The sequence below is a fragment of the Seriola dumerili genome, unplaced genomic scaffold (genome assembly GCF_002260705.1).
Source record: "Seriola dumerili isolate Sdu_G_001 unplaced genomic scaffold, Sdu_1.0 BDQW01000349.1, whole genome shotgun sequence".
In the NCBI taxonomy this organism is placed as follows: domain Eukaryota; kingdom Metazoa; phylum Chordata; class Actinopteri; order Carangiformes; family Carangidae; genus Seriola; species Seriola dumerili.
Window position 1 is genome coordinate 1,176,567 of NW_019174604.1, and position 25,317 is coordinate 1,201,883.

At 44.0% G+C, this 25,317-nt stretch overlaps 1 protein-coding gene across 1 annotated transcript in view; it reads left to right on the forward strand.

Moving 5' to 3' along the window:
* Nucleotides 1-25,317, forward strand: part of LOC111232914 (striatin-like) — a 51,606-nt gene that overhangs the window by 21,939 nt on the left and 4,350 nt on the right. The window contains 12 exon segments of the mRNA XM_022760611.1: nt 1,299-1,469; nt 1,608-1,743; nt 2,969-3,131; nt 9,035-9,145; nt 11,185-11,328; nt 11,436-11,572; nt 11,677-11,852; nt 12,011-12,058; nt 12,345-12,466; nt 13,512-13,679; nt 14,314-14,393; nt 14,396-14,453. Coding sequence (XP_022616332.1) covers nt 1,299-1,469; nt 1,608-1,743; nt 2,969-3,131; nt 9,035-9,145; nt 11,185-11,328; nt 11,436-11,572; nt 11,677-11,852; nt 12,011-12,058; nt 12,345-12,466; nt 13,512-13,679; nt 14,314-14,393; nt 14,396-14,453 — 1,514 coding nt within the window.

Below are 25,317 nucleotides of genomic sequence, written 5' to 3' on the forward strand. Positions count from 1 at the left end.
TGGTACAAACATTCCCCTGGACTCGAAGATGAAGTGATTCAGTTTGGAGGCTTCACAGCAAATCTGACAGAGTTTCACACACATGGTTCATATTCTCTGTGACTCTGGATAAACAGGAAGTGACCTGGAACTGGTCTGAGTGGAGGAGGGATACGACCACGAGGAGGTGGCTCTAGTTCTACAAGTGTTTAAGTCATTATTGTGTCTGTGACGACAAACAGAACATGTGTGCAGCTCATGTGTTTGTTTTCTGTGTGTGTGTGTGTGTGTGTGTGTGTGTGTGTGTGTGTGTGTGTGTGTGTGTGTGTGTGTGTGTGTGTGTGGGGTGACAGTGAATGGAGGATTGTGTGGAGGCATCGAGGCCTCCTGCGATCGGAGAGGCTGGTACAGAGGGAGGGGGGAGGCTGACCTTCCTCTCTCTCTCTCGCTCTCTCTGTGTGAACAAACACACTCGATGTTATTCAGAATAAACCTCGGTCCACTGAGGATAAAACCTCTGGATAAAACGCTGCGTTCAGGTTCATCGGGGTCGCAGGGTGAAGGTACGGTACAGAGACCAACAGGCTTCTTCTGATCCTCTGGATATTTTACACAAAAGGAGAATTTTGTAAATTTTAAAAACTTTTTGCTCAAGGACGTCGTAGTCAGCATTTGTGAGGTTGAATCGTTTCAGCCAAAAGCTTGAACTCAACCAGAAAAGTCTTGACTGTGTGGTGTGAGGTCGTGACGATACTGAAACAGTTTAGATTCTAATGTTTCTGATAGAAAACCATGAAGAATAGTCGGTTCAATCTGCAGCTCATCCAGCAAAGCCAGAGTTTCATGCATTTTGTTTAGACTCACAGTGTGAGCCTAAACTTGGTGGCATCGCCCTTTAAGAAGTGGCTCCATTGATAAGTATGGTGTTGTGCAGCTGGGCGGGTACAGAGAGGCACCGCCGCTGCAGGAACACACAAACAAAAGGAAGAGGGAAGGTCAGGACCTGACGCGGGTCACGTCTCCAGTCAAAGTCTAGGAAATGAAGCTTTAAGCTAAATGAGCATGTGTGAGAATGACAGTTATCCAGTAAAATGAAGAGATATGAAGAAATACTGTGATGATCTGTGAATATTTGTTTTATTGTCTTACTTATTGAATAACGGTGAGGTTCCACCCTGGTCTTCCTCCGTACTGTGCTCACTTTTGTACATGTGCTAATGTCATGTAATTGTCACTACACTGATAGAAGGAAAAACTACAACACAGCTGATGATTGGTTGTTGCTCTCACTGACCCCGCCTCCTGTGCCCCCCCCCCAGGTACCTGCAGGAGGTGGGATACACAGACACCATCCTGGATGTGAAGTCTCAGCGGGTGAGAGCGCTGCTCGGTCTGACCGGAGACTCCGCAGAGAAACCTGCAGAGAAGAAAACCGAGCCAATGGTGAACGGCACCGAGCCGTCCTCACTGAAGGACAGCGGCGTGGTCAGGTAGGACGTGACAGACTGAAGGACTGATGACCACACGAACAAACTGAGCTCATATTATTCTTAAAAATAAAGCTTTCACCACCAGACTCACCTGTTCTCGTCTCTTCTTCCTGTTTCCTGTTTCCTGTTTCCTGTCAGTAAACCCGACACGTCCGACTCGGCCACCGTGTTGGAGGCCTTCAAGTTCATAGAGAGCGCCGCCGCAGAGTTCAGCGACGAGGAGGAGGAGGAGGACAGCGAAGGGAGGGACAAGACTATCCTGGACCTGGCTGCAGTAAGACGACACACATTAACACACACACACACACACACACACACACACACACACACACACACAGCGGGTTAGTTAAAGCTGCTGCTGTTAAAGTTTTGACCACTAGGGGCAGAAAAACACTGAATCCAACATATATATCACCTGATCAGCTGACATGTAGCAAACAGTTGCTCATACACACAACCAGTGGATGAGATAATAATAATAAGCTTTATTTATATAGCACCTTTCATAACAGTTACAAAGAGCTTTACAAGACAAAAAACTGAGGATGAATGATAAAAAACATTTAAACAACAGATTTAAAAACAGTTTAATGGTTTTACAACATTAGAGGGAGAAAAGTACGACACTGAGTTTAGTAAAAATTAGATAAAACTGTCTAAAATGATTAAATTAATTGATAAGAAACAGGATGATGACTGAATATAAAAATAGATTTAAGACGTTAGAAGTAGATTCAGACCCTGAGCTCTGAGAAAGCACAGCTCTAAGAATATGTCACTCTTAGTCTTCAGGTGAGAACAGAGCTCCGGCTGAGGACGTCAGGTTGTGGCTGCACATGAGGTGTCAGTAGATCTGAAATGCGAGTTCACATCCTTAAAAGTTATCTATAAAATCTTAAAATCAGTTCTAAAATTTAGCGGAAGCCAGTGACGAGACGCTAAAATGGGAGTGATGTGCTCTCCTCTTCTGGTTTTGGTGAGAAGTCTCTAACGTGGTTTGTCTGCCAGGTCGTGTGCTGTGGGTTCATCAGCTTGTTGCTGAAAACTGCAGCTGGAACCAAACGGCTGTAAACACAGAAACAATGAGCTGAAAGACACTAAAATGGTCCTTAGATCGGAGGGGGACTGCAGGGCTGGGTGACGACTTGTCTCGATAAGGAACATCTGTCACATTACAGATCATCATTTGATCCATTGTTAATCTAAAATTTTGACTGGTGCAGCGTTAACATAGAAAATCTTCCGTTCTTCTATTAAACTAGAAATGAGGTGTTAATAAAGAGACAGTCAAGATGAATCAGCGACTTTGTTTTTGTTATTGTCATGATGTAAAGTCATGAAAAGAAGCCTTGATAAAATGTTTCTGACCCTCAGCAGACCAAACTACAAACACAGTTTTTGCCCTCAGATCCTGGGTGAGAGTTGAAGCTTGGTCACTCTTATATATTATGGTTTTGTGTCTGAGCCTGAGTCTTCCTCATTTTCTAACTTTTCAACAGATGGTGAAGAAAAAACAGTCATCGACACCATCTTCCACGACCTCTGACCTCAGCGACGACCCCGACACAGAGGAGGCCCTGAAGGGTTTTGATTTCCTGGCCAGTCCAGACGAGCTGGACGGATCACCTGAGTCCAGGAGCGGCGAGGACAGCGGAGAGTGGGGTAAGACGGGGAGGGAAGGGGCACTTCACATCATGTTTAAATCTCTGAGTCTCACGGCAACTGATTGAAATTCACTGGGTGATAATGTTACTGATGGATGAAGATATTTCACAGGAAGACGTTTTCTGAACTCTGTGACCTCACTGTGAAGAGCTGCCGTACATTCAGACTCAAGAGCTGCGACAGATTTGTCTGGTGACACAAACCAGTTGTGAATGAGGAACAGACTGTGGAGTTCATGCAGGACAAATATATGATGAACGTATACAACACACAGCAAACACGTTGTAGCCTGAAGGAGCGACACATTGATCAGTCTCAGGGAGGTTTTAACTGGAGACTGACTCATGTGAGGCAGTTTGATCCAACTGGGAACAGATGTTGCACGTAACCTGACCCATTTATAATATTATATTCATCAACTCTTTCTAAATAATTTTAAAATTAAAAATGTGGGAGGACCTAATATAGTGCCTTGTGGAACTCTGCCTCAGGAGAAAACTAGTTTCTTTTCCTGGTTTTGCTTCTTCTAGTTCCACTAACTACAACTTGAAATACTCTTTATTCAACTGCTGACCATGTTCTAAAGCCTGACACCAGTTTTTCAATAGAGTTCCAGACAGACATTTTGTTTCAGTTCATTTCTGACCACTATGAAAATCAGCAAATGGAGTTTGAATCTTTCTGCAGATAAATTATCCATAAGCCTTTATTTTTTTAAAGTCTCATTATCATCAAAGAAGAGATTGTTTTAAATACTTATGCCACTAAATAGTAGTGAAATGCACAGACTAAATACTAGGGCTGAGTATTACTTGAAATTTTTTTTAGTGCTGGTGCCGACAACAAAACCCTTTTACGAAAATTTACAAAAAGCCAATATTTTCAGGTAACATGTAATTTGAAGTTCCCGTATTTAGCATTAAGTCTCAAGGTCACAAATGAACTCAGAACCAGTTTGATCCAGAACCAGAACTAGTTTTTTACATTCAGTGCAACAGAGTACAAGTACTCAACTGGTACACAAATCTATAAAGTAGTCAACAGTATAACTTACATTAAAAACACCCTCAGTTGATTCTCTCTCTGGTCGTTGAACTGAAGTCATACTGCAGCAGATAACTGTAATATTTCAGATGTGGTCAAATGATCTAAATTGTTTTTCTCTCTGAGGGAAATTTTTTCTTTCATTTGAAAAATCCCATTGGCCACTTGAAATTTCAAAAGGCCGCCATTTTTACCCATTTTACCCAGTGGATGATTTTGAGTTGAATCCTGTGTTTTTGACTTTGAAGACGTTAAAATTCACAATTCTTAATGTAAATTTAATATTATTTTAAGTTATTGAAATTATTTCTATGCTGACGAGGTTTTTGGTTTCCGTCCCTCACTGTTCTATTTCAGCAGGACTACAGTGAATTAAATGATGTTTAAATGTTTGATTGACACCTGGATCATTCACATGGGAAAATTGTCTGTTAATTTATAACAAAAAATAACATTCACTTGCCAGAAATGTCAGCCATCTTGGAGATGGGGGCCATCTTGAATTTTTGAGGGGAGGATTCGTACCAAGTTTAGCACTTGTATGCACATTTAAAAGATTTCTCCTGAAACATGCTAAACTCTGCCAGTGAAGATTTACACAGCTTGTAGTCAATGGACAAAAACGTGAAAAACCACTGGTAGAGACGTCAGGTCGTCATGGAGACGAGTTGTTGTTGATGACGTTCAGATCAGATCAGAGAGAAATCTGTGACTGAAAGTAAAATCAATAACAATGGAAGCCGCTCCGGCACCGACACATTTCCTCTCTATTTATAAAACTCTCTTTACAAAATAAAGTTCCCAGCTGGTGACCTGGCTGCCCCCACACTTTACACAACACCTCCCCCCCTTTTTTTTTTCTACTGTTACTTAGCAACACGTTCAGTGTCATTTGGACGACGACAAAAAGCTTCCCCACGCAGCTCGTGATTCAACACTTCACAGTCCAGAGAGTTGTAAAGGAGTGCTGACTCAGTTCAGCAGGGCTCAACACACACACACACACACACACACACACACAGTTATCAAGGACATAAAGATATATACATAAAAATTTTTATTTCCTTCATTTTGAAAACATATGAAACGTTGCTCTGGTCAGCTGTTGTTCCTCCTCACCTCCCTCACAGACAGAGATAATGAAGCAGCTGAGCACAAACACACATGTGCGCATGTGTGTGTGTGTGTGTGTGTGTGTGTGTGTGTGTGCTCCTCTGTTATGAAACACATTTTTTATTTCTGACTCCGAAGCTTTTTCTTCTTGAACCATCGACTCGATGCTTCTCTCGCCCAGGGCCGCTGGAGGGATGATGAGATCCTCTCTCTCTCAGCTCGCCGTCATCATGGCGTCGTTGCTGCGCGCCCTTCCTTCCCCCTCTGTGGTTTCTGCATGTTTCTCATCTTTGGACCAGGACTCTGACCATCTGCACACACGTTTCTTTTTTTTTTTAGAAACTTTTATTTTTACCTGAAGTGTCCTGAGGTGGGAACTGACTCAGCACATTAAAACCTTTCAACTGACGTAAAAGCAGAAAATCTCGTATCTCCAGTTTTCATTTTAATTACACTGATGAGAACCACAATTAGAATGAAGGATGTTGGTCCTGGTCAAACCAGTTCTGCACCTGGAGCAAGTTGCACCAGCTGTTCAAAGGTTCACACTTCGTTGTTTGTGTGTGAAGATTCATGAATCTCTAAATTAAAACAGTTTGACCTGCACAGATATGACATATTTACATACTAATTACTAATGTAATTATAATGTAATGTGCTACATGGCTCTTTAAGATGCTATTTGTAAGTTTTGCGATCGCTACAAAGCTAATGTCAGCACAACCAGCTGTTTACTGACCAGTCTAGAAGAAACAAGAACAGAAAACATTTTTTCTGCTGCTAATTCAAGATTTAAAAGAGCTATATATGTTTTTGCTGTCGCTACAAAACTAACGTTAGCAACAACAGCTGTTTACTGACCAGTCTAGAAGAGCTCAGCATCACACTTCATTCCTTTACTCATCAACAGCTGTTTCCATTTCTATAACTTCTTCTCTTGTCCTGAAGTTAGCATGCTAACCAGCTAGCCCCGGCCTGGTCTGCCCATTTTGTCATTTTCTGACACCGAGTAGCGTCCAGTCTGCCCTGAAGACGTAGCTACTCAGAGGACGTATTATAACCTCTTGTTTGACTATGATGACTGACTGAAGCTCTTGGCGAGACCAAGAATAAAGTAAACAGCTGTTAAGGCTAGCATTAGCTATGTAGCAGTAGCAAAACTTGCTAATAGCTCCTTGAAACTATAAAAAGTAGGCCAACACTTCAAGTCTCCAAAATCCCACAAGAGAATATAACATGATCAACTTACAGTTGTACATAAAACTTACAACAGCAAAGATTTTCATTACTTATGTCCTGAACAATAATGAGCTACTTTGAAAGAGCTAATTGTAACTTTTGCTATTGCTACATAGCTAACATTAGCATTAGCAGCTGTTTACTCACCAGTCTAGAAGAAACATTGAGAGTTCAGCATCAAACTTCATTCATTTACTCACCAACAGTTGTTTCCATTACTATCACTTCTTTTCTTCTACCAAAGTTAGCATGCTAACCAGCTAGCCCAGTCGGCCCATCTCATCACTTTCCGACACCGAGTCACTGCAGCTTCTGTCCTGAAGACGTAGCTGCTCAGAGGACTGGTTCGTCGCAGCATCTTCCCTCATGAGAGTCCTGATCGTCTCTGTGAGAAGTCGTTTGTGTGACTGTGTGAGGAGTTTGTGATTCTTTGTGAGGACGCGCCGCCGTCCTGCATCAACGTCTCATTAACATTAACACTTCACTTCCAGAGCTGCAGACAGGCAGATTCCAGCTCTTATTCTCCATCTGTGTCTTAAAGACTTCAGTGCTTCATGTTTGTTTGACATTACAAGAGACTCTCTCTGATCCCGCTGTGTCCATGTGTCCTCTCGTTTCTCTATTTGTCAGACAGACTCCTACATGCTTTACATTGCTCTTTATGTGGTATTAGCAGGGTACACTGAACTAATGTCGTAGCAATGTTTACATTACTCACAGAGAAGCTTTTATTTGTAAGACTGAAAGTTTCAGTCTTTTGTCTTTTATTTTGTAGTTTTGGCTGTAGTTTGACTGAGGTTAAAGAACGTCTGTTTGGAAGTGAAGATGAAGACGAGTGTTAAACTTTTTCCTGCTGTCAGTCTGAGGTTAGCTTAGCTTAGCTTTAGAACCGAAATGATTAGTTGATTCATTGATTGGTCGATTTTCAAAGAATAATCTGCAACTATTTTTTTATAATCAAGTAATCGTTTAAGTTGTGAATGAATGACAAAACTTCTCTGTTTTCTATCAGAGTAACTGGATATCTTTAGTTTTAGCCTGTCAGTCAGACAGAGACAGATATTTGAGGACGTCACCTCAGACTCGTGTCCCTTCGTAGACGTCATAGATCTCAAAGGCCGACCCAAAATGATACGGTCTGGTCTGCGTTGCAAAAGCGTGGCTCCTGTTTCCTAGCAACCTTGACAACACATAACTTTTTTTCCTCAAAAACTGTTTGTTTTAAGGGCCTTGGTTTGAACAGTTGTACTGTTAGCTGTCTGACTGAAACACTTACAGTTAACAGTGTAATCCTCAGGCTCTCTGTCAGTGTTGTTTACTTTCATTACCGGAGCGCAATGCATGTTGGGATATGTTGGACCACTAAGGATCTACCTGTTGCAGCCTTCATAGTCCATTGTCCACAGGGACATTGTAGTGGCTCCACTGTGGCTCCTGAACACAGACGTCTGATGTTGGAGGACGGTGGAAGAAACAGCTGCTCTGACTCTGAGCTCACTGTTGATTGTAGTTTTAGAGGGAGTTAATATTTTGGAACTATTTCCTGATGATCAACAGTGTATCCCTCCGCCCAGCAGCTCTGTGCAGTACGTCCAGATGCAGCAGATGTCTCTGTACAGTCACACTGACACCAAACCACAGAGCTCGAGGAAGCTGCACCACATTTTTCCGACATGAAACTTAAAATATTCAAATTTCTGTTTTTAAGTATTTGATAAAGTAAATTTCTCACATTGTCTCACTTCCAAACCAGTCGTTAAGTTTGTGCGTTAGTTGGAGTCTCTGGCCAAAACTACAGAAGAGCCAGAATCAGCTTGTAGAAAAAAAGAAGAAATGTCCCTTTAAACCTCCACCTCCTCTTCCTCCACCTCCTCTTCCTCCACCTCCTCCTCCTCTTCCTCCTCCTCCTCCTCCTCCTCCTCCTCTTCCTCCTCCTCCTCCTCCTCCTCCTCCTCTTCCTCCTCCTCCTCCTCCTCCTCCTCCTCTTCCTCCTCCTCCTCCTCCTCCTCCTCCTCTTCCTCCTCCTCCTCCTCCTCCTCCTCCTCTTCCTCCTCCTCCTCCTCCTCCTCCTCCTCTTCCTCCTCCTCCTCCTCCTCCTCCTCCTCTTCCTCCTCCTCCTCCTCCTCCTCCTCCTCTTCCTCCTCCTCCTCCTCCTCCTCCTCCTCTTCCTCCTCCTCCTCCTCCTCCTCCTCCTCTTCCTCCTCCTCCTCCTCCTCCTCCTCCTCTTCCTCCTCCTCCTCCTCCTCCTCCTCCTCTTCCTCCTCCTCCTCCTCCTCCTCCTCCTCTTCCTCCTCCTCCTCCTCCTCCTCCTCCTCTTCCTCCTCCTCCTCCTCCTCCTCCTCCTCTTCCTCCTCCTCCTCCTCCTCCTCCTCCTCTTCCTCCACCTCTTCCTCCTCCTCCTCCTCCTCCTCTTCCTCCACCTCTTCCTCCTCCTCCTCCACCCTCCTCCACTTCCTCCACCTCCTCCTCCTCCTCCTCCTCCTCCTCCTCCTGCTGGCCTGTAGAGAAGGAAGAGTCTCCTCTGGGTGAACTGGCCTGGGACGTGGACCAGGGACTGATAGCCCAGCTCAAGGAGCAGTACAGGAAGGAACGCAAGGGCAAGAAGGGGGTGAAGAGTAAGTCCTGAACCAGGCCTGTGCTTCATCCTCTCTCCTCCTCCTCTTCCTCCTCTTCTCTTTTATGTTTGTTTTTTTTTTGTGTTAGTTTCTCTGTCTGCTGCTTCACCTCGCCTCTCTCTGTCGGGGGTGACGGGACACACCTCCACCTGAACCTGATCTGTCACTGAACGACCCGTCAAAGCGTCAAGAGGTCAGGAACCAATCACAAATAAAGATACAGATAAAATGATGAATCGATCAGGTGAGACGAGTGAAAAGCTTCAGACACGTTTAAAGCTTCGGTGGTCAGTTCTCCACAGGCTGGAATATTCTGACACGTTGTGGTTTTGCTGTGTGGAGGTGTCAGTCCGTCACAAATATAAACAACGACAGGAAACTGATCTGAAACCAGCTGATTGTCTTGTGCTGAGTCCAGATCCAGAATAATCTATTCCACTGGTTCCCAGCCTGTGGGCCGGGGCCCTCTGGTGGGCCACGAAGGTACTGCAAGTGGGCCGACAAATCATTTGTAAAACAGATGATGTAATTATAAAACAAATTATAAACATCTAAATAATGTTTTAAATGAACTTTTAAACTTAAATAATCTTTAAAAACATTGTTTAAAGGATCGATCACTGTCATAAGACAATGACAGGAACCTTGTTGTCACATCATAGACTTGTTTTCTGACAGATCACATCCATGGCAACAACCGGAGGATGAAAATATAAACTGGTTAGAAGCAGGAAGAGTTAAAGGAAAGAGTCAGAGTCAGATGATGAATCAACAATGATAATAATATAATAATCAACTTTATGTTTATTGCAACTTTCATACAAGAAATGCAGCTCAAAGTGCTTCACATGAAAAGATATAAAATCAACATAAAGACATTTTAAATTATTGATTTAAAATGAAGAACATTAAAGGTGAAGAGAAGAGTTTTCATCTTTCCTTTAAAAACACTCTGACACACTGATTTCTCCTCCGTCAAACAAAAAAGAAAAACCGGACTTCCTCTGTCTTCAGTTCAGTCCTGAATGTTTGATCCTTATCAATAAAATAAAAAGTTCTCTGAGAACATTTTGTTACGGGGTCACAACATTTTAGAGATTTTTAATTGGCCATGACTTGGAAAAGGTTGGAACCGCTGGTCTATGCATGTAAAAAAAAGTTCTCCTGACACTGTCCCGCATTGTATTATTATTATTGTTATTGTTATTATTATCATTATTATTATTATTATCATTATTGTTATTATTACATTGTTTATTTAAACAGGTCGTCTCATTGAGACCTGTGAACTAAAATAAACCCCTTCAGTTTAAACAGAGACGGAGCCAGTTCACATGGACACAGATGATTCACATAAAAAAAAGTTTGACTGTAGAAACATAAACAACCTTTAAAATGTTCCAGTGAAATAAAACTTCCTGTTGACCCGGCCCACCGCAGTGACCCGGTCTCCTGCTCAGAGGTTCAGTGTTGGACGTCTCTCCCCTCGTCTCTGTCTCTGTCCTCTGTCTCTTTCTGTTTGTCTCCTCTGTCGGTGTTTAAGAGATTTGCTCTTTCATACTTTCACAAGTTTTTTATCTTATATCTTATGTTATTTATTTTTTACCTTCCTGTTGATTCTTTCACCAACTTTATTTTTGAATGTGTCGGGTGTCCGATCCGTCTCTGAGGTTCAGTTCTCAGTGACCGGCTGCTTCATTAACGTCCCTGTTCGTTTCTTCACGTCTTTACGTTGATGAATTCTGCAGCTGGAACATTTCACCTGTTTTATTCTTATTTCTCTTTTATCACTTTGTTTTATTTCCTTCATCTTCTGCAGAGCTGCTGTTTCATCTGCTGCTTTATTTCCATCCTTCTGCTTGATTCAGATTTTATTCTGACAGTCTGAACTCATGACACTTCCTGTCTTCACTTTACTAATGTTTGTTTTTCATCTCTGTCCCAAACCGTTGTCCTCCATGTTTCTGTTTCCTCCTCTGATTGTTGTCTTTGTGTTTTATCCCTTCGTCGCTCTCCTCCTCCTCCTCCTCCTCCTCCAGGACCAAACAGCTCTAAGCTGCAGGACATGCTGGCTAACCTGCGGGATGCTGAGGAGCTTCCCTCCATGCAGCCTCCTGTGACGCCCCCCTCCCGGCCCAGTGTACCCAGACTCAGTGAGCATGAAGTGGGACGTCCAGATGAAGGTAACCTGCCCCCCCCCCACTTCACCTGTCCATTTATTAAATACAGACCTGGAGGTGAAGAGGGTCTGAGGATCACATGGTCTGGTTTCTCTGTTTCCTCCCTGCAGAGGCGATGACGTTCTTGCCGTCGTCGGGGAAGTCGTTCATCCTGGGCCGAGTGGATGAGGCGGTTTCTAACGAGCTCGGACTGGGAGAACTGGCTGGACTGACCGTCGCCAATGAGGCCGACAGCCTGGCGTATGATGTGAGTCAAACAGACGGGACGTTGCGTGTCTGGTTTTTCACGCGTCGACCTGGGTTCACACTGAGTCACAGGACGGGTTGTAACTTGTCCGATGCTCCCCTCAGATCACCAACAACAAAGACGCTCTGAGGAAAACCTGGAACCCCAAGTTCACCCTGCGGAGCCACTTCGACTCGGTCCGGAGTCTGGCCTTCCACCCGGTGGAGCCGGTCCTGGTCACGGCCTCCGAGGACCACACCCTCAAACTGTGGAACCTCCAGAAGACGGCGCCCGCCAAGAAGTGAGACAGCAATGTTCTTGTTTTACCCTCCCGATCAGAGCGAACCAGGCTGCCATTTAAAAATTCATCACACTGGAGAAAAGACTTTTATTTTGAATGTCTCCTCCTTGTTTTATTGTGATGTTAATGAAACTGTGTTCCTCTCTTTAATCTTCCAGATGTGCTGCTTTAGATGTTGAACCCATCTACACCTTCAGAGCCCACAGGTGAGTTCCTGTTTACCTGTCTGACACAGGAATTTAACTTCACACAGTCAAGCTCTGACCCTGAAGCAGATTAATGTCACGCCTGTTATTTCACAGCGTTTTGTTCCTCCACACTGGCGACAGTCATGACTGCCATTTTGTTTTCAGGTTGTCCTTTAAACCCGCTGATTAAAAGTCTCCAGTCAGAGCTTTAACGAGACCTCTGATCATTATCACACTGACACTGAGCTTTGCAGAAATCTGTGTGAAGTGATGAAGTGAATCGTGTCCTTCCTGTCTCCTGTAGCGGCGCTGTGCTGTGCGTCACCATGAGCTCCAGTGGCGAGCAGTGCTTCAGTGGGGGCGTGGACGGAACCATTCAGAGCTGGAACACCCCCAACCCCAACATTGACCCCTACGATTCATATGGTATGTTCCAGTTTAGGAAAGGAGAAGAAGAAGAACCAACAAGTCTCCAGCGGCAGCGAATAAGACTCAGGAGATAGAAACCGAAACATACACATAAAATACTGATCAACTTTAGCTGCTCCTGCGTCGGCCTCATCATTTCTACGAGAGAGAACATGAAAAAAAAGAAACCAACACAACCGAAGGAAATGAAAGATAGAAAACACAAGAAGAGAAAACATTGTTTTCTGCTGATAATTCAAGATTTCAAGGAGCTATATATGTTTTGTATCGCAACATAGCTAACGTTAGCAACAACAGCTGTTCACCGACTAGTTTAGAAGAGTTCAGCATCAAACTTCATTCCTTTGCTCACCAACAGCTGTGTCCAGAGGTGGAAAGTGACCCTCTTGTTTAGCTTTTGTATCTATCACTTCTTTTCTTCTATTGAAGTTAGCATGCTAACCAACTAGCTCCATCATTTTCCGATACCAAGTCACTGTAGCGTCCAGTCTGTCCTGAAGAAGTAGCTTCTCAAAGGACGCATTATAACCTCTTGTATTATAAACACAACGATGACTGAAGCTTTTGGTGAGACTGGTTAGTAAATGGCTGTTAATGCTAATGTTAGCTATATAGCAGTAGCAAAGCTTACAAATAACTCCTTTAACTAACTGACAGACATAACACACTAATGTTTGTACTCACCAACAGCTGTGTCCAGAGGTGGAAACAAACCCTCCTGTTTTGCTTCTATTTCTATCAGTTCTTTTCTTCCACTGAAGTTAGCATGCTAACCAGCTAGCTCTAATCCAGTCATACCCTCTCATCATTTTCTGACACCAAGTCACTGTAGCATCCAGTCTGTCCTGAAGAAGTAGCTGCTCAGAGGACGTGTTATAACTTCTTGTATTATAAACGAAACGATGGCTCTTGACAAGGCTGGGATAGCTGTTGATGCTATCGTTAGCCATGTAGCAATAGCAAAACTTACAAAGAGCTCCTTTAAAAATTCTCTTTAGAAATGTGATGTCTTTTTGACGCCTCTGTGTCCTTGTGGCTGCAGAGCCCTCGGTCCTGCGGGGGGCACTGTGTGGTCACACAGACTCGGTGTGGGGCGTGGTCTACAGCTCGGCACATCACCGCCTCCTCTCCTGCTCGGCCGACGGGACAGTCCGGCTGTGGAACGCCGCCGACACCTCGCCGTCTCTCGCCGTTTTCAACGAGAGAGGAGGTGAGAGACCCGCCTGATTTAACCCTGATGATCCTCTAGCGCCACCAATAGGTCAAAATGTAGACATGTCCAGCACTTCCTGTCATGACCAATGATTATTTCACTTATTGATTCATCTGTTGTTTGTTGTTGTTGTAACATAAAAACTAACGAGTCATTTTTAAAATTAACATTAACATTTCCTAAAGTCCAGGTTCAAATATTTAAATGTCTTTACGTGGTCACGACTCAAAGATATTTAGTTTATGATCAAATCTGAGGAAACTGAAGTTCAAAAAACATCATTGTTACTGATTGATTTCCAGTCAGTTGATTCATTGATTCATTGACTGATTGTTTCTGCTCAAACTACTTTTCTCTGCCATTACATGTCTGTGACATTACACGCTAAATGTTAACTTGCTTACATTTAGCATGCTAGCTAGTTCAAAAGAAAAACACTGAATATATATGCTAAGTGTGCTAACATGCTAACCGTGTTATAAGAGTCTGTTGGTCAGGTATTTAAATCATCATGTAGATTCTCAGACCAAGTGACACACACACATACACACACACACACACACACACACACACACACACACACACACACCACTCGTTCCTGATGCGTCTCTGCTGTGTGTCCCTGTCAGAGCTCGGGTGCCGACCTCAGTGGACCTGGTGAGCAGCGAGCCAGCTCACATGGTGACGTCGTTCACCACCGAACACATCGGACCCTCTTCAACATGGAGACGCAGCAGCTCGTCCTGAAGCTGGACTCTGCCGGACCGCCAGGTAACTGACCGACAATCACAGACAGGACAGACTGGTTCCTGTCTGATACACACTGAGGCCGAGTCACATGATCAGACCACAGAGCGACACAAGCGTCAGACTCTGATTCAGATTCAACATGTCGTTTAAAGTCTCAGTAATTTACTGAAACAGCTGCTCCTGTAGATTTTATCAGCATTTGTTGGGGACTATTTTCAGTGGCGGATTAACCCATGTTTGGTTCTGTAGTGCAGCTGCTGTCAGACTGATGAAGACTGTAGCTGTTAATGTGTCTGCCCCCCCCCCCACCCCACCCTCCGCCCCTCCACCCCCCTCCACCCCACACACAGAGGCTCCCCTGCAAGATCAACAGAGTGCTGGTCACCCCACACTGCCAATCACCATCACCGCTCAGGAGAACCGCCACATCCAGTTCTTCGACAATAACACAGGTACAGTTCCTCAGAGAGCCATTCAGTTCCTCAGAACCACACACACGTTCTTTAGAGAACCACACACACGTTCTTTAGAGAACCAAACTCCAGGTCTTTAGAGAACCACACACACATGTTCTTTAGAGAACCACACTCCAGTTCTTTAGAGAACCACACTCCAGTTCTTTAGAGCATACACAGATCAGAGATTACACACCAGTTCTAACACCGTTCTCAGAGAACCAACAACGTTCATTAAAGACCATCCAGTTCTTAGAGAACCACACACACGTTCTTTAGAGAACACACACGTCTAGACCAACTAGGTCTTTAGAAACCACACACATTTCTTTAGAAACCACACTCCAGTTCTTTAGAGAATCACACACCAGTTCCTCAGAGATACACACTCCAGTTCCTCATGATGTTTGTTAAAGCCGTGTTCAAGCAGTTTTGTCTCAGTTGTCTACTGTATCTGTCTGACTGTGAAGGGAAAACTGATCCACTCCATGGTGGCTCACCTGGACTCTGTCACCTGTCTGGCTGTGGATCCAAACGGACTGTACCTCATGTCTGGAAGTGAGTGTTCCTCAGTTATTAACATGATGTTTGATGTTTGACACAGTTTCTAATGTTCCTGTATCAACAGGAAACAAACAGACGATGTGTTTCTGTTGTTTCTGTTGGTGATGGTTAATTAATGAAAGTCATTAATCCTCATGTCTCCTTCTCTCTCTCCTTGTTTCCTTCGCTCTCCTGTTTCCCTCTCTCCTCCTTGTTTCCTTCTCTCTCTCCTTGCCCCCCCCCCCAGGTCACGACTGCTCCATCCGTCTGTGGAACATGGAGAGTAAGACGTGTATCCAGGAGTTCACGCCCACAGGAAGAAGTTTGAGGAGTCGATCCACGACGTGGCGTTCCACCCTACAAGTGCTACATTGGCAGCGCCGGGGCTGATGCGCTCGCCAAGGTCTTCGTATGACCTGAGCCTGACGGACGAGTGGAGAGGAGGAGGAGGAGGGTGGAGTTTGGAGGAGGGTGTTGTCCACAGACTGCTCCTGTTAAGATTCTGTCACGTATTGGTCCCCGCCGCCTCCTGGACTCAGGCTGGCCTGGGTCCTGAAACAAACCAACCTCTGGATGAGACGATGAATGAAAAACAAGAAGCCTCGGTACATTTTACAAACGCTGGAATCTTTTCTTTCTCTTTTCTCCGTCACAGGTGAAGATAAAGCTCCACCTCTGTCTCCGTCACTAACCCCAGACACTCGCTCTGAGGTGTTCGTCATGATAACGTGCCTTTTTTCTTCAGAACACAGATTCTTTGAGGTGTTTAGAGGACGTGGGAGGAGCTAAGGGGATGTGAGAGGAGCTAAAATGCAGTGGGAGGAGCTGAGAGGACGGTGGACTGAACGGACCTGCTGCTGCGATTTCTGCTTTAAATGAATCTGGTTGAGTTTTACTTTTGGAACTGTTTGTGCCTGGAGACCAGACAGGACTTGTTCTCGTTTCAACCCTCAGTAAAAGCTCCCTACCCACAGAGGATGGTGTTTAGAGGAATAGACATAGACCCTTGTCATGAACCGAGTGGACAGTTCGAACATGAGGAGCGGTGTCAGATCGCAGCTCAAAACTGACCTGACGAGTTCTCATGTTCAAAAATAAAGAGCCTTCTGAAGGCTCAGTTACTCCCGATGTCTGGTTCCTGACTAGACAAACGAGCTGATAGAACATGTATTCAGAAGCAACCAACAAAAGAGTACAGTCAAGCTCACCTCTGTTGTCGAGGGCCGACATGTCACAGAGGCAGTGAAACAGAAGTCACCTGTGCAAACATTTGACGTCACTGCATTAGATGTTCAGTTCTATCATCATCATCAATCATTATCCATCATCATCCTGTCCTACAGTCACTTGGTCACCTCACACGAGACCGAGTGCGCCACACAGACGACAGTGGTCCACCACAGAGACCTAGTCCCGCCGAACCTGCTCCACAGTCACCTGGTCCCACAGAGCCTGGTCCCCACAGCCTTCTATCAATCTTGTCTCTTTATATGTTCCCACAATTTCCACTCGGTTCCCATCGATCCTCTTCCACCCTCGTCTCGTTACCTGGTCTCTCTTATTTTCACGTTCCCCATCTGATGTCTTGGTCTCCACAGACTGTCTCTCCACTGTGACTGGTCCCCACAGTCACCTGGTCCCACAGAGCACCTGGTCCCCACAGATTGACCTGGTCCCCACAGAGACCTGTCCCCACAAGTACCTGGTCCCCACAGTCACCTGGTCGCCCACAGAGACCTGGTCCCACAGAGACCTGGTTCCCCACAGTCACTCTGTCCCACAGAGACATGGTCCCCACAGAGACCTGGTCCCACAGTCACCTGGTCCCCACAGAGACCTGGTCCCCCAAGAGACATGGTCCTCACAGTCACCTGGTCCCCACAGTCACCTGTCCCCACAGAGACATGGTCCCACAGTCACCTGGTCCCCACAGAGACCTGGTCCCCACAGAGACCTGGTCCCCACAGAGACCTGGTCCCCACAGTCACCTGGTCCCCACAGTCACCTGTGTCCCACAGAGACTGGTCCCCACAGAGACCTGGTCCCCACAGAACATGTCCCAGTATCATGGAGTCAGTCTGGACCATGAAGAGACAGAGACAGGTTCTCTGGTCGTGGTTCCCAAAGTTTCCAGCCCATGTCCCACTTTCATGACGCCAACCCAGGAACAATGTGTGGGGCTTCTCGGTTCTCTCTCTCCTTGTTTTCCTTCTCTCTCTCTCTCTCTCCTCCTCTAAACATTCCCTAATGGAGTCTTCTGCTCTCTCTCCCCTATCCTACATTAGACAAATGATTTGGTCGGCCCACTTGCAGTAGCTCTGCAACCCCCACTGGGCCCCGGCCCTCAGGTGGAAACACACTGCTCTGGTGCTTTAAACCTTTGTACAGTGCCGTCTCACATGTGACTGACAGCGAGTGAAAGAGCAGGTGATATGAAAACTGATGGTTAACACACACACACACCACACTGTCGTCATGTTTTTGGCTCGTTATCGCCCCTGCTGTCAGTCGGTCATAAACGCTGCTTGCTTCTCCGTTCTCTAACGTTATTTGACTAAGGACTACCACAGAAACTCTGGTGAGAATCCTGATCAGGTTCTCTGGCCCCCAATCTCATCCAGGTCTGACATATGTGGTCGATCAGTACTTACATTCACACTGAAGCGACAGCCTGAAGGTGAGATCATTCCTCCTGAAACACACACAGCAGCCGAGGTATCAGGCGATGATTAATATTATTATTTAAAATAAAACCTTGTTTCTTCGAGCTGCTTCATCCAAACTCTGAAGCTCCTGGTTAAAACCGTCTGTTTCAGGATCTCAGTTCTTGAGCTGAGCTGTGCAGGAAGTGACGACTTTACCAGCGTAGAAGAAGAGAAACCTGTGCCAGGTGAGGTTTAGGTCCCTTAATACACAGACACAGGTGTTAGGAAGTAGAAGAGAACCCGACAGAGGGTTGATGCCTGTGGGATCGTTTTGAAATGAAACCCGTCAGTGTGTTTTGGAGACTGTGACACACTGAGCCGAGCCTCCACCTGGACACACAGGTGGAGCGTCTGTCCACAGTCACATGTCTCCTGAAAACAGCTGAAACAACCTGAAATATTCCAGGTTGAACTTTTGGGCTGTTTCAGTTTTTTTGTGAAACATTCTGGTTTGAGTTTCTTCAGATTCACTTGTTCTATTTGTTGTGACGAGGCGCATTTAAAAATTGTTTTTTATTTTACTTCGCTTTTTTTTCTTGTGTATTTATTGTTATAAATTCTGACAAACTGCAGCAGGAAAAAAAAAAAAAGCTGCAGTGAAGCTTTTCTCATTTATTTCTTCTGCTTAATCACGTCACGTATTTATTACGATGTTAAAACGCCAAATTAAAGACGAACGGTTCAACTGAGACGAGCAGATGCTTCCTGCTAAACCTGACAGGTGTTGTTGCTAATGCTAATTAGCTCATTTTGTTTTAAAATAACAATAATAACTAAAACTCTAAGACTTTAAGTGACACGTTAGTTCAAACTGCTCACAGCTGTCCTCCAGATTTGTACATGCTTTATACGCTGACTGCCTGAAAATATTGTATTTTGTGTAATTATCATTAATATAATTATTATTATTATTTGGAGCAATGACTAGTTTTTTTAAACGACTCTTTGTGTTTGGTGACAGACTTGTAAGATACAGGTAGATATTTTTTTTTAAAGACGTTTTTTTTCCGTTTAACTTGAAAAGTGATTTTTTTTCTCCTGGGGTTTCTGCTGGTGTTAGTAGACGTACGATACGTGACTCCGCCTCTCAGAGCGGCAACACTTTGATTTCTGCTTTTTACCAAATGATCATCTCCAAAAATGCAGCTATTCTCCTGGCACAGTGCAAACAAGTCTGCTTTTCTTTTAGCCTCAGTTTTATACAACGGAGGATTAGGGCCACACTGAAAGAAACGGAAATAACGAGAATGAAGTCGCAATATTTGAAGAAAAAAAGTCATTATGAGAATATATATATATATTATAAAAAGACTTAATTCTTTGTAACATTACGACTTTATTCTCGAATCATTACGACTTTGTTCTTGAAATTTCAGATTTCTTTTTGTTTCCTCAGTGCGGCACTAATACTCCGTCATAGTTTAATCTGTGTAAAAGGCTCAACAGAAACGGGATTTGTAGTTTTTAGGTATTCGAGTAGATCTATTTATTAATGTGGTGTAAAGGGAAATTTAAATCGTTGCTGAGCCGAAGATCAAAACATGATTTGTGTGATGAGTAAAACACGGAGTTGGTGGCTGGCGTTTAATTCAGCTTTCCTATAAAATACTGTAAGAAATGAATGGAGTCTGTTTGTTTGTTCTGACACTTAAAATGAAGTATTCACTTTGATTTTCCAACAGAAACAGCTGGACACCACTGGCTCAGTCATGTGATGTCTGCATCCACACTGAAACGTCTGAATAACAGTAAACAGCTAAACGTCGGCTTTAGTCACTAATAACAGCAACACGACCGATCATCAGCAGCAGGATCAAACGTTCCTACAGGTTTAAACTGAAGTCTAAAATGTCTCTTTAACACTAACAGGCCAAAGTTTTCAGACGTGTCCAGTCAGATTTTAAACAGCTTCCTGTGCGTGGTGATGCTGGAGCCGCCTCCTCCCTGTAGAAAACTGGATCAGTCACTCAGCTTGTTTGACGTTCCTTCGCCTCCTCTGCAATTACCCATAACACACTGCTCTGAGCACATTCACTGTAACATTTTCATGCGTCTTTGCAGAACCATTCATTCCAGAACGGAGACACAAGCATTTTCAGATTCAGCCAGTTTACTGTCTTTAACCTCCTTGTTCCTCCTGTAGAAAACAAGCGCTCCCTCCAGCTGCTACAGTCTGTGAAATTAACCTGAAGTGAAACAAACTCATATTCAACAAGCAAAAACAGCATGTGTACATTTACATGACACAAACAGATCAAATGTTTTTATACAGAAGAAGGATTAGGGCCACTTGTCTTTTTTCTTTTATTTCAGGGTTCTAACTTTAATCTTCTTGACTTTAAACATCAACTTGTGTTTGCTAATTAGCGTTTATAGAAGGGCAGAAAATAGGTGGTGTTTGCTTTAAAACATCATTTGAATAAATTAAACTTCAAAACCAGACTCCATCAACATTTAGTTTAACGATCGCAGCAACAGATCAGTGAATCATTTAATCCAACTCCTTCAACCTAAACGACCGTATAGATCGTATTTTTCAAGCCTCTGATTCGACCCATAGCAGAGTCTCCTCCTGAATCTGCGCCCGACCGACCGCGCCATGCGTACCGGACCTTGGTTGCCATTGTTACAATAATAAACACGCGGACTGTAAGGAGAACGGCTACGACCTTTGTCACCATGGTTACTATAATAATGGTCATGGCTTGTTTTAGGTTTAGGAAAATTATGGTGATTTGGTTAAAGAAGTAGCGCACTTCCTCAACATTAAACGATCTTTTGTTGTCATGGTTACAAAAATAACCGCCATAACACGCTCTCCTCTGTCATATTCCTGTGTTTTGTTTGACTTTGTCTCTCTTTATACTACATCACCGACACTTTTCCCTTTGCTTCTGTCATCATTACAACGACGACTAGAGGTCGCCTATCAACAACTAACATATGATGTCAAACCTGCTGCACAGACGACCTGTGGGCCTGTTTTTCTTCACAGGAGGACAGTCTCATTTAATGTCATTTACCATTTTACACTTTGATTATAAACCAGTATACAGATGTTGGGCGTCACCTTCACCACATGAACAGTAACAGCCAGGAGTGACGTAGGCAGCTGAACCGTCAGTCAAACTATTGTTCACATTTATATTTGTGTCGTCTTCAGTGGCCAACAGCAGAAGCTGAACCTTCAAACTGAAACCTGGAACAAAACCTGTAAATTATTATTGTCTTTTGATCGTGTACAGTGAAATGTTAAAGAGAGATTATAAAAGCTAAATCAGGGCTGACATAAAGTAACACACAGTACATAAAGTACCCACAGATTACATGGTACACACAGAGTGTTTCCTTTTTTCATAGTTGCTTTTTTACATTTTGAAATGCCGGAGTAGTGAGAGTTTATCAGTAACAATAAAAGAATATGTCTGTCATATCATCTGTGGTCTGTGTTGTGTTGTTGGTTTTTATCACCAAACACGTTCCCGTATGAACACGCAAGCACACACCACCACTCACAGTGTTTCTCACCACAGGAACAATTTGGACGGTTTGCCCAGAGGACACTGACATGTGGGACAAGCCGGGATCGGAACCTCCAAACCACCTGGACTGTACGAGGTGACGACCGTGCTAGACATACTGTTGAAGACTATTTAAAACATAACAGATGACAAAATAGACAAAAACTAAAATCAAACTACACACTCATTCAATTTAATTATCGTTTAGAAATAGAACCTGACTGAGAGAAATAAGAAGAACAAGGAGGGAAGTACGAGTATAAGTAAGTTAAGTTAGTAACATGTCTAAAGTTTTCCGCAGAGGATTACATGTTTCAATATTAGTTCATTCAGTAATTATCGAGATATTATCATGATAATATTAATATAACATGTGTATTCGTACTTAAAACCCCCACAAAAATTTTAAAAAACCCTCCACTGTTTTCCCAGGACATTGATAGGATTGTAATATAGAACATATGCCGCTAAAATATTTGATTAACTGCCTTGTGGAAACAAATGCACAGGTTCAGTTCTATTCAGATTAGAAGTGCGAGCTCATCTCACTCATTTGTCTTCACTTGTGATGAACAACGCATCCATTTTGTGTGACAGTGGGCTTTTTACCTTTGATTTCACTGTGCAATATTAATCCACCTATAGATTAATCTATATCCTTTTTCAATAGGGACCATGTAACAGGACGTAATTGATATGCGATAACAATAAGAGATTTAAACGTAAAAAAACTATTAATCAAACAGTAACAAAAAATCAGCTCCCACACTTTTTTTTTTTACACCACCTTTTCTCTCTGCACCGTCGTCTGTCACAGGTGTGCAAAAAAGAAGGTCAAAAATACAAAAGTGAGATTTGAGACAATAGCGTCACAACCACCCACAAAAACGCTAAAATAAAAGAAATTAAAACTGATAAATATAATTATTGAAAGATAAAGATATATAATAATAAAATAGATAAAAACAAACTTTAATTATTCGAAAAGATGTTTTCCATCAGCAAACCAGGAAACACTCAACACAGAGCAGTGATGGCAGCTCCTTCCAGCCAAGCATCGGGTGTGGTTTCCTCTGTGTCCTTACCAGGGGGCGTGGCTGCTTTCCTGTCTCCGATGAGCTGAGGCCTGCCGCTTGTAAACCGTAGAAGAACACGGACGAGACTACGCTACTCACTGTAAACAAAGCTAAATCCGGCCAGTTCTGCCTGTGACACCAACTAAAAAATTCCTAGTGAATGTGGAACAGCAGGATTAATGAATCCGAACAATATCTCTGCTCACACTCAGAATAAGTGAGAGACTAGTGGTTATTTACAAAAAAGGCCGAACGATGGCGGTGAGAATAGAACTCATACACCTTTAAACTTAGTGTTGGGCTAACTAACTAAGCATTAAACATGCTAAAAGTCTTGAACAAGTGAATATAACAGACACCCCGGGTAGATACGGGCATCGCCCCGGTAACTTCTCTGTTGTGTGTGTGTTTAGCTCAGGTGTCGTGAATGGTTCGGTGTCGTAGCGTTTCATCGAGGTTGACGGTGTAAAAAAGCCATGCCGGTGAAAAGACCCTGACGATGTGTTTGGCTAGCTGCGCTAACGTATAGCACAGCTACACCGTGAAACCCTCGGTTTACTCAAACGAAAGTCGCTCCACTGATGTTCACTGTCACTGATCATGAACCACGCTCTTCCGCAGTCCTCTCCACCCTCCGCCGTTGCCAGCCATGAGCCGGCCCGCCGTCCTATATGACTGGAGATTAATGGCTGCAGAGCTATGTTTCCACTAAAGAAGCTGGTCTCCCCGCGTCCTCACGCGAGCAGAGCCACCACGCGTCCATCCACAGTACCAGCAGCAGAACCTGACCTCAACATTCCAACACCGCTCCGCCGCGCAAGGGCTGCTGCAACTGGCAGGCCTGTACCCACCATATTCCGAGAGGAGGTTGAGTGTCTGAACGCTGCTCCTCCAGGTGCTCTCCACACGATCAGCCTTGATTGGACAGTGTGGAGGAGCGGAAAGCACCGGCTCTGTCTGGCCCATACCCAACATGCGTGTGAATGTACCTCAGTGCTGTCTGAGTGTTGTTCATCTTCTAATGGCTTCCTTCCCAGCAGTATCATGCTCCATGTCACAAACTGGTCCTCATCAACATGATGGTGGGTTCAGGGAACTTCAGCTCGTTCCCACTGACCTTCTGACCAGTAACAACCACACCTGCTGCCACAGGGTTGTTAGTTCTCCCTTTGCTAGGTGTTAATTAATCTCACGAACCATGTGTTAACCTTTAAAACTCATGTTGTAGCAGCTACTGTCGCATTGAAGGAAAGCTGAAAGAGAGTGGGCTCTTGACTTGCAAACACGTTTGTACGGATCACATCTGTCTAGTCCATGTCAGATATTGACACTGTTTATATTTGAAAACAACAGGAACACTGGATCAGCCTTTCTGTGTTGTTAGAAAAAACAGTCACTACAAAAACCATCAGAGCCTCACTTCCTCTCCTTCTTGTCTGAATTTCCCGCACCACACCACTGGACAGGTGAATAAAGTGGCATAACCAACAACCCCATGTGCTCGTCTGCCTGGGAAAGTGAATTCAAGTTTGTTCTCTCGGTCTCCATCAACAGTAAACGAGTAAAAACCAGTCCAATCTTGTTGTTTCAGACTTTTGGAACCAAAGAAGGCTGCGGTTCATCATCAGATTGGTGAAAAACAATATTAGACAGCTCATAGAATCAGTTTCTTGTGGTTCTGCTTGGTCCTGGAGCCTCAGTCCTGATTCAGACCCTCAAACCCTGACAAGTCGAAGAAACGCACCAGATTTATACTGCTGCGTCACAACACATGCCAGGGCAGTGCGGTTAAATCGACCGTCAGTGTTTGAATTACAAAAACAGCAGGTCACCCTGACGGGAGGAAGGAAGCATCCATATGAATCTTTTTGTATTCTTCTTATATAAAACACTGAACAGTTGGTGAATTCTGTGTCTTAGTAGTAATATTCAGTACATGTCTAAACAAGTGAGGATGATGGCGGATGTTCACTTCGATGGTCGGGCCACCTGGAGGGATCGCAGCGAGTCCCCAGGAATCAAGGTAAAACCCGTCAGACTGCAGGTCGTGATTCAGCGAGCAGGCTAAGGTGAGATTTAAAGGTTTTAATAATATCATGTATAGATTTTAGAAAGATAACAATTTAAGATATGATTTAAAAATGTTTCAGTTATCGATTCAGGACAAACCCGTCTGTAAAGAAAACTGTGACTCGTTGGTGGACTGTTTGTGACTCAGTCGTTTCGTGGAGCTCGTAAACGATCCTGGGACAGATCCAGGTCTCAGGCAGTTCATGTTCAACAGTCACGTGAACCTCTGGATTCAGACGTTTCACCTCAAAGATTCAAAAATCTCAAACACAAACTATAAAAGTGTGGAACCAAACTGACTGACTCTTATAGAGGGGATGATGGGGTAGATGGGAATTAAAGAATTCTAGTCAGCGATCACCTTCAAAACCGATCACCTGTGTAGTGAAGCTCCGCCTGCCCGCCGACAGGCCGCCAAAAACGAAAATGCGGCAGCGTGGAACTTTTTACAGAGTCGATGAGACGTGATAGAACGTACGACATCTGCCAAGTGACTCACAGGTGGGATAACTTAC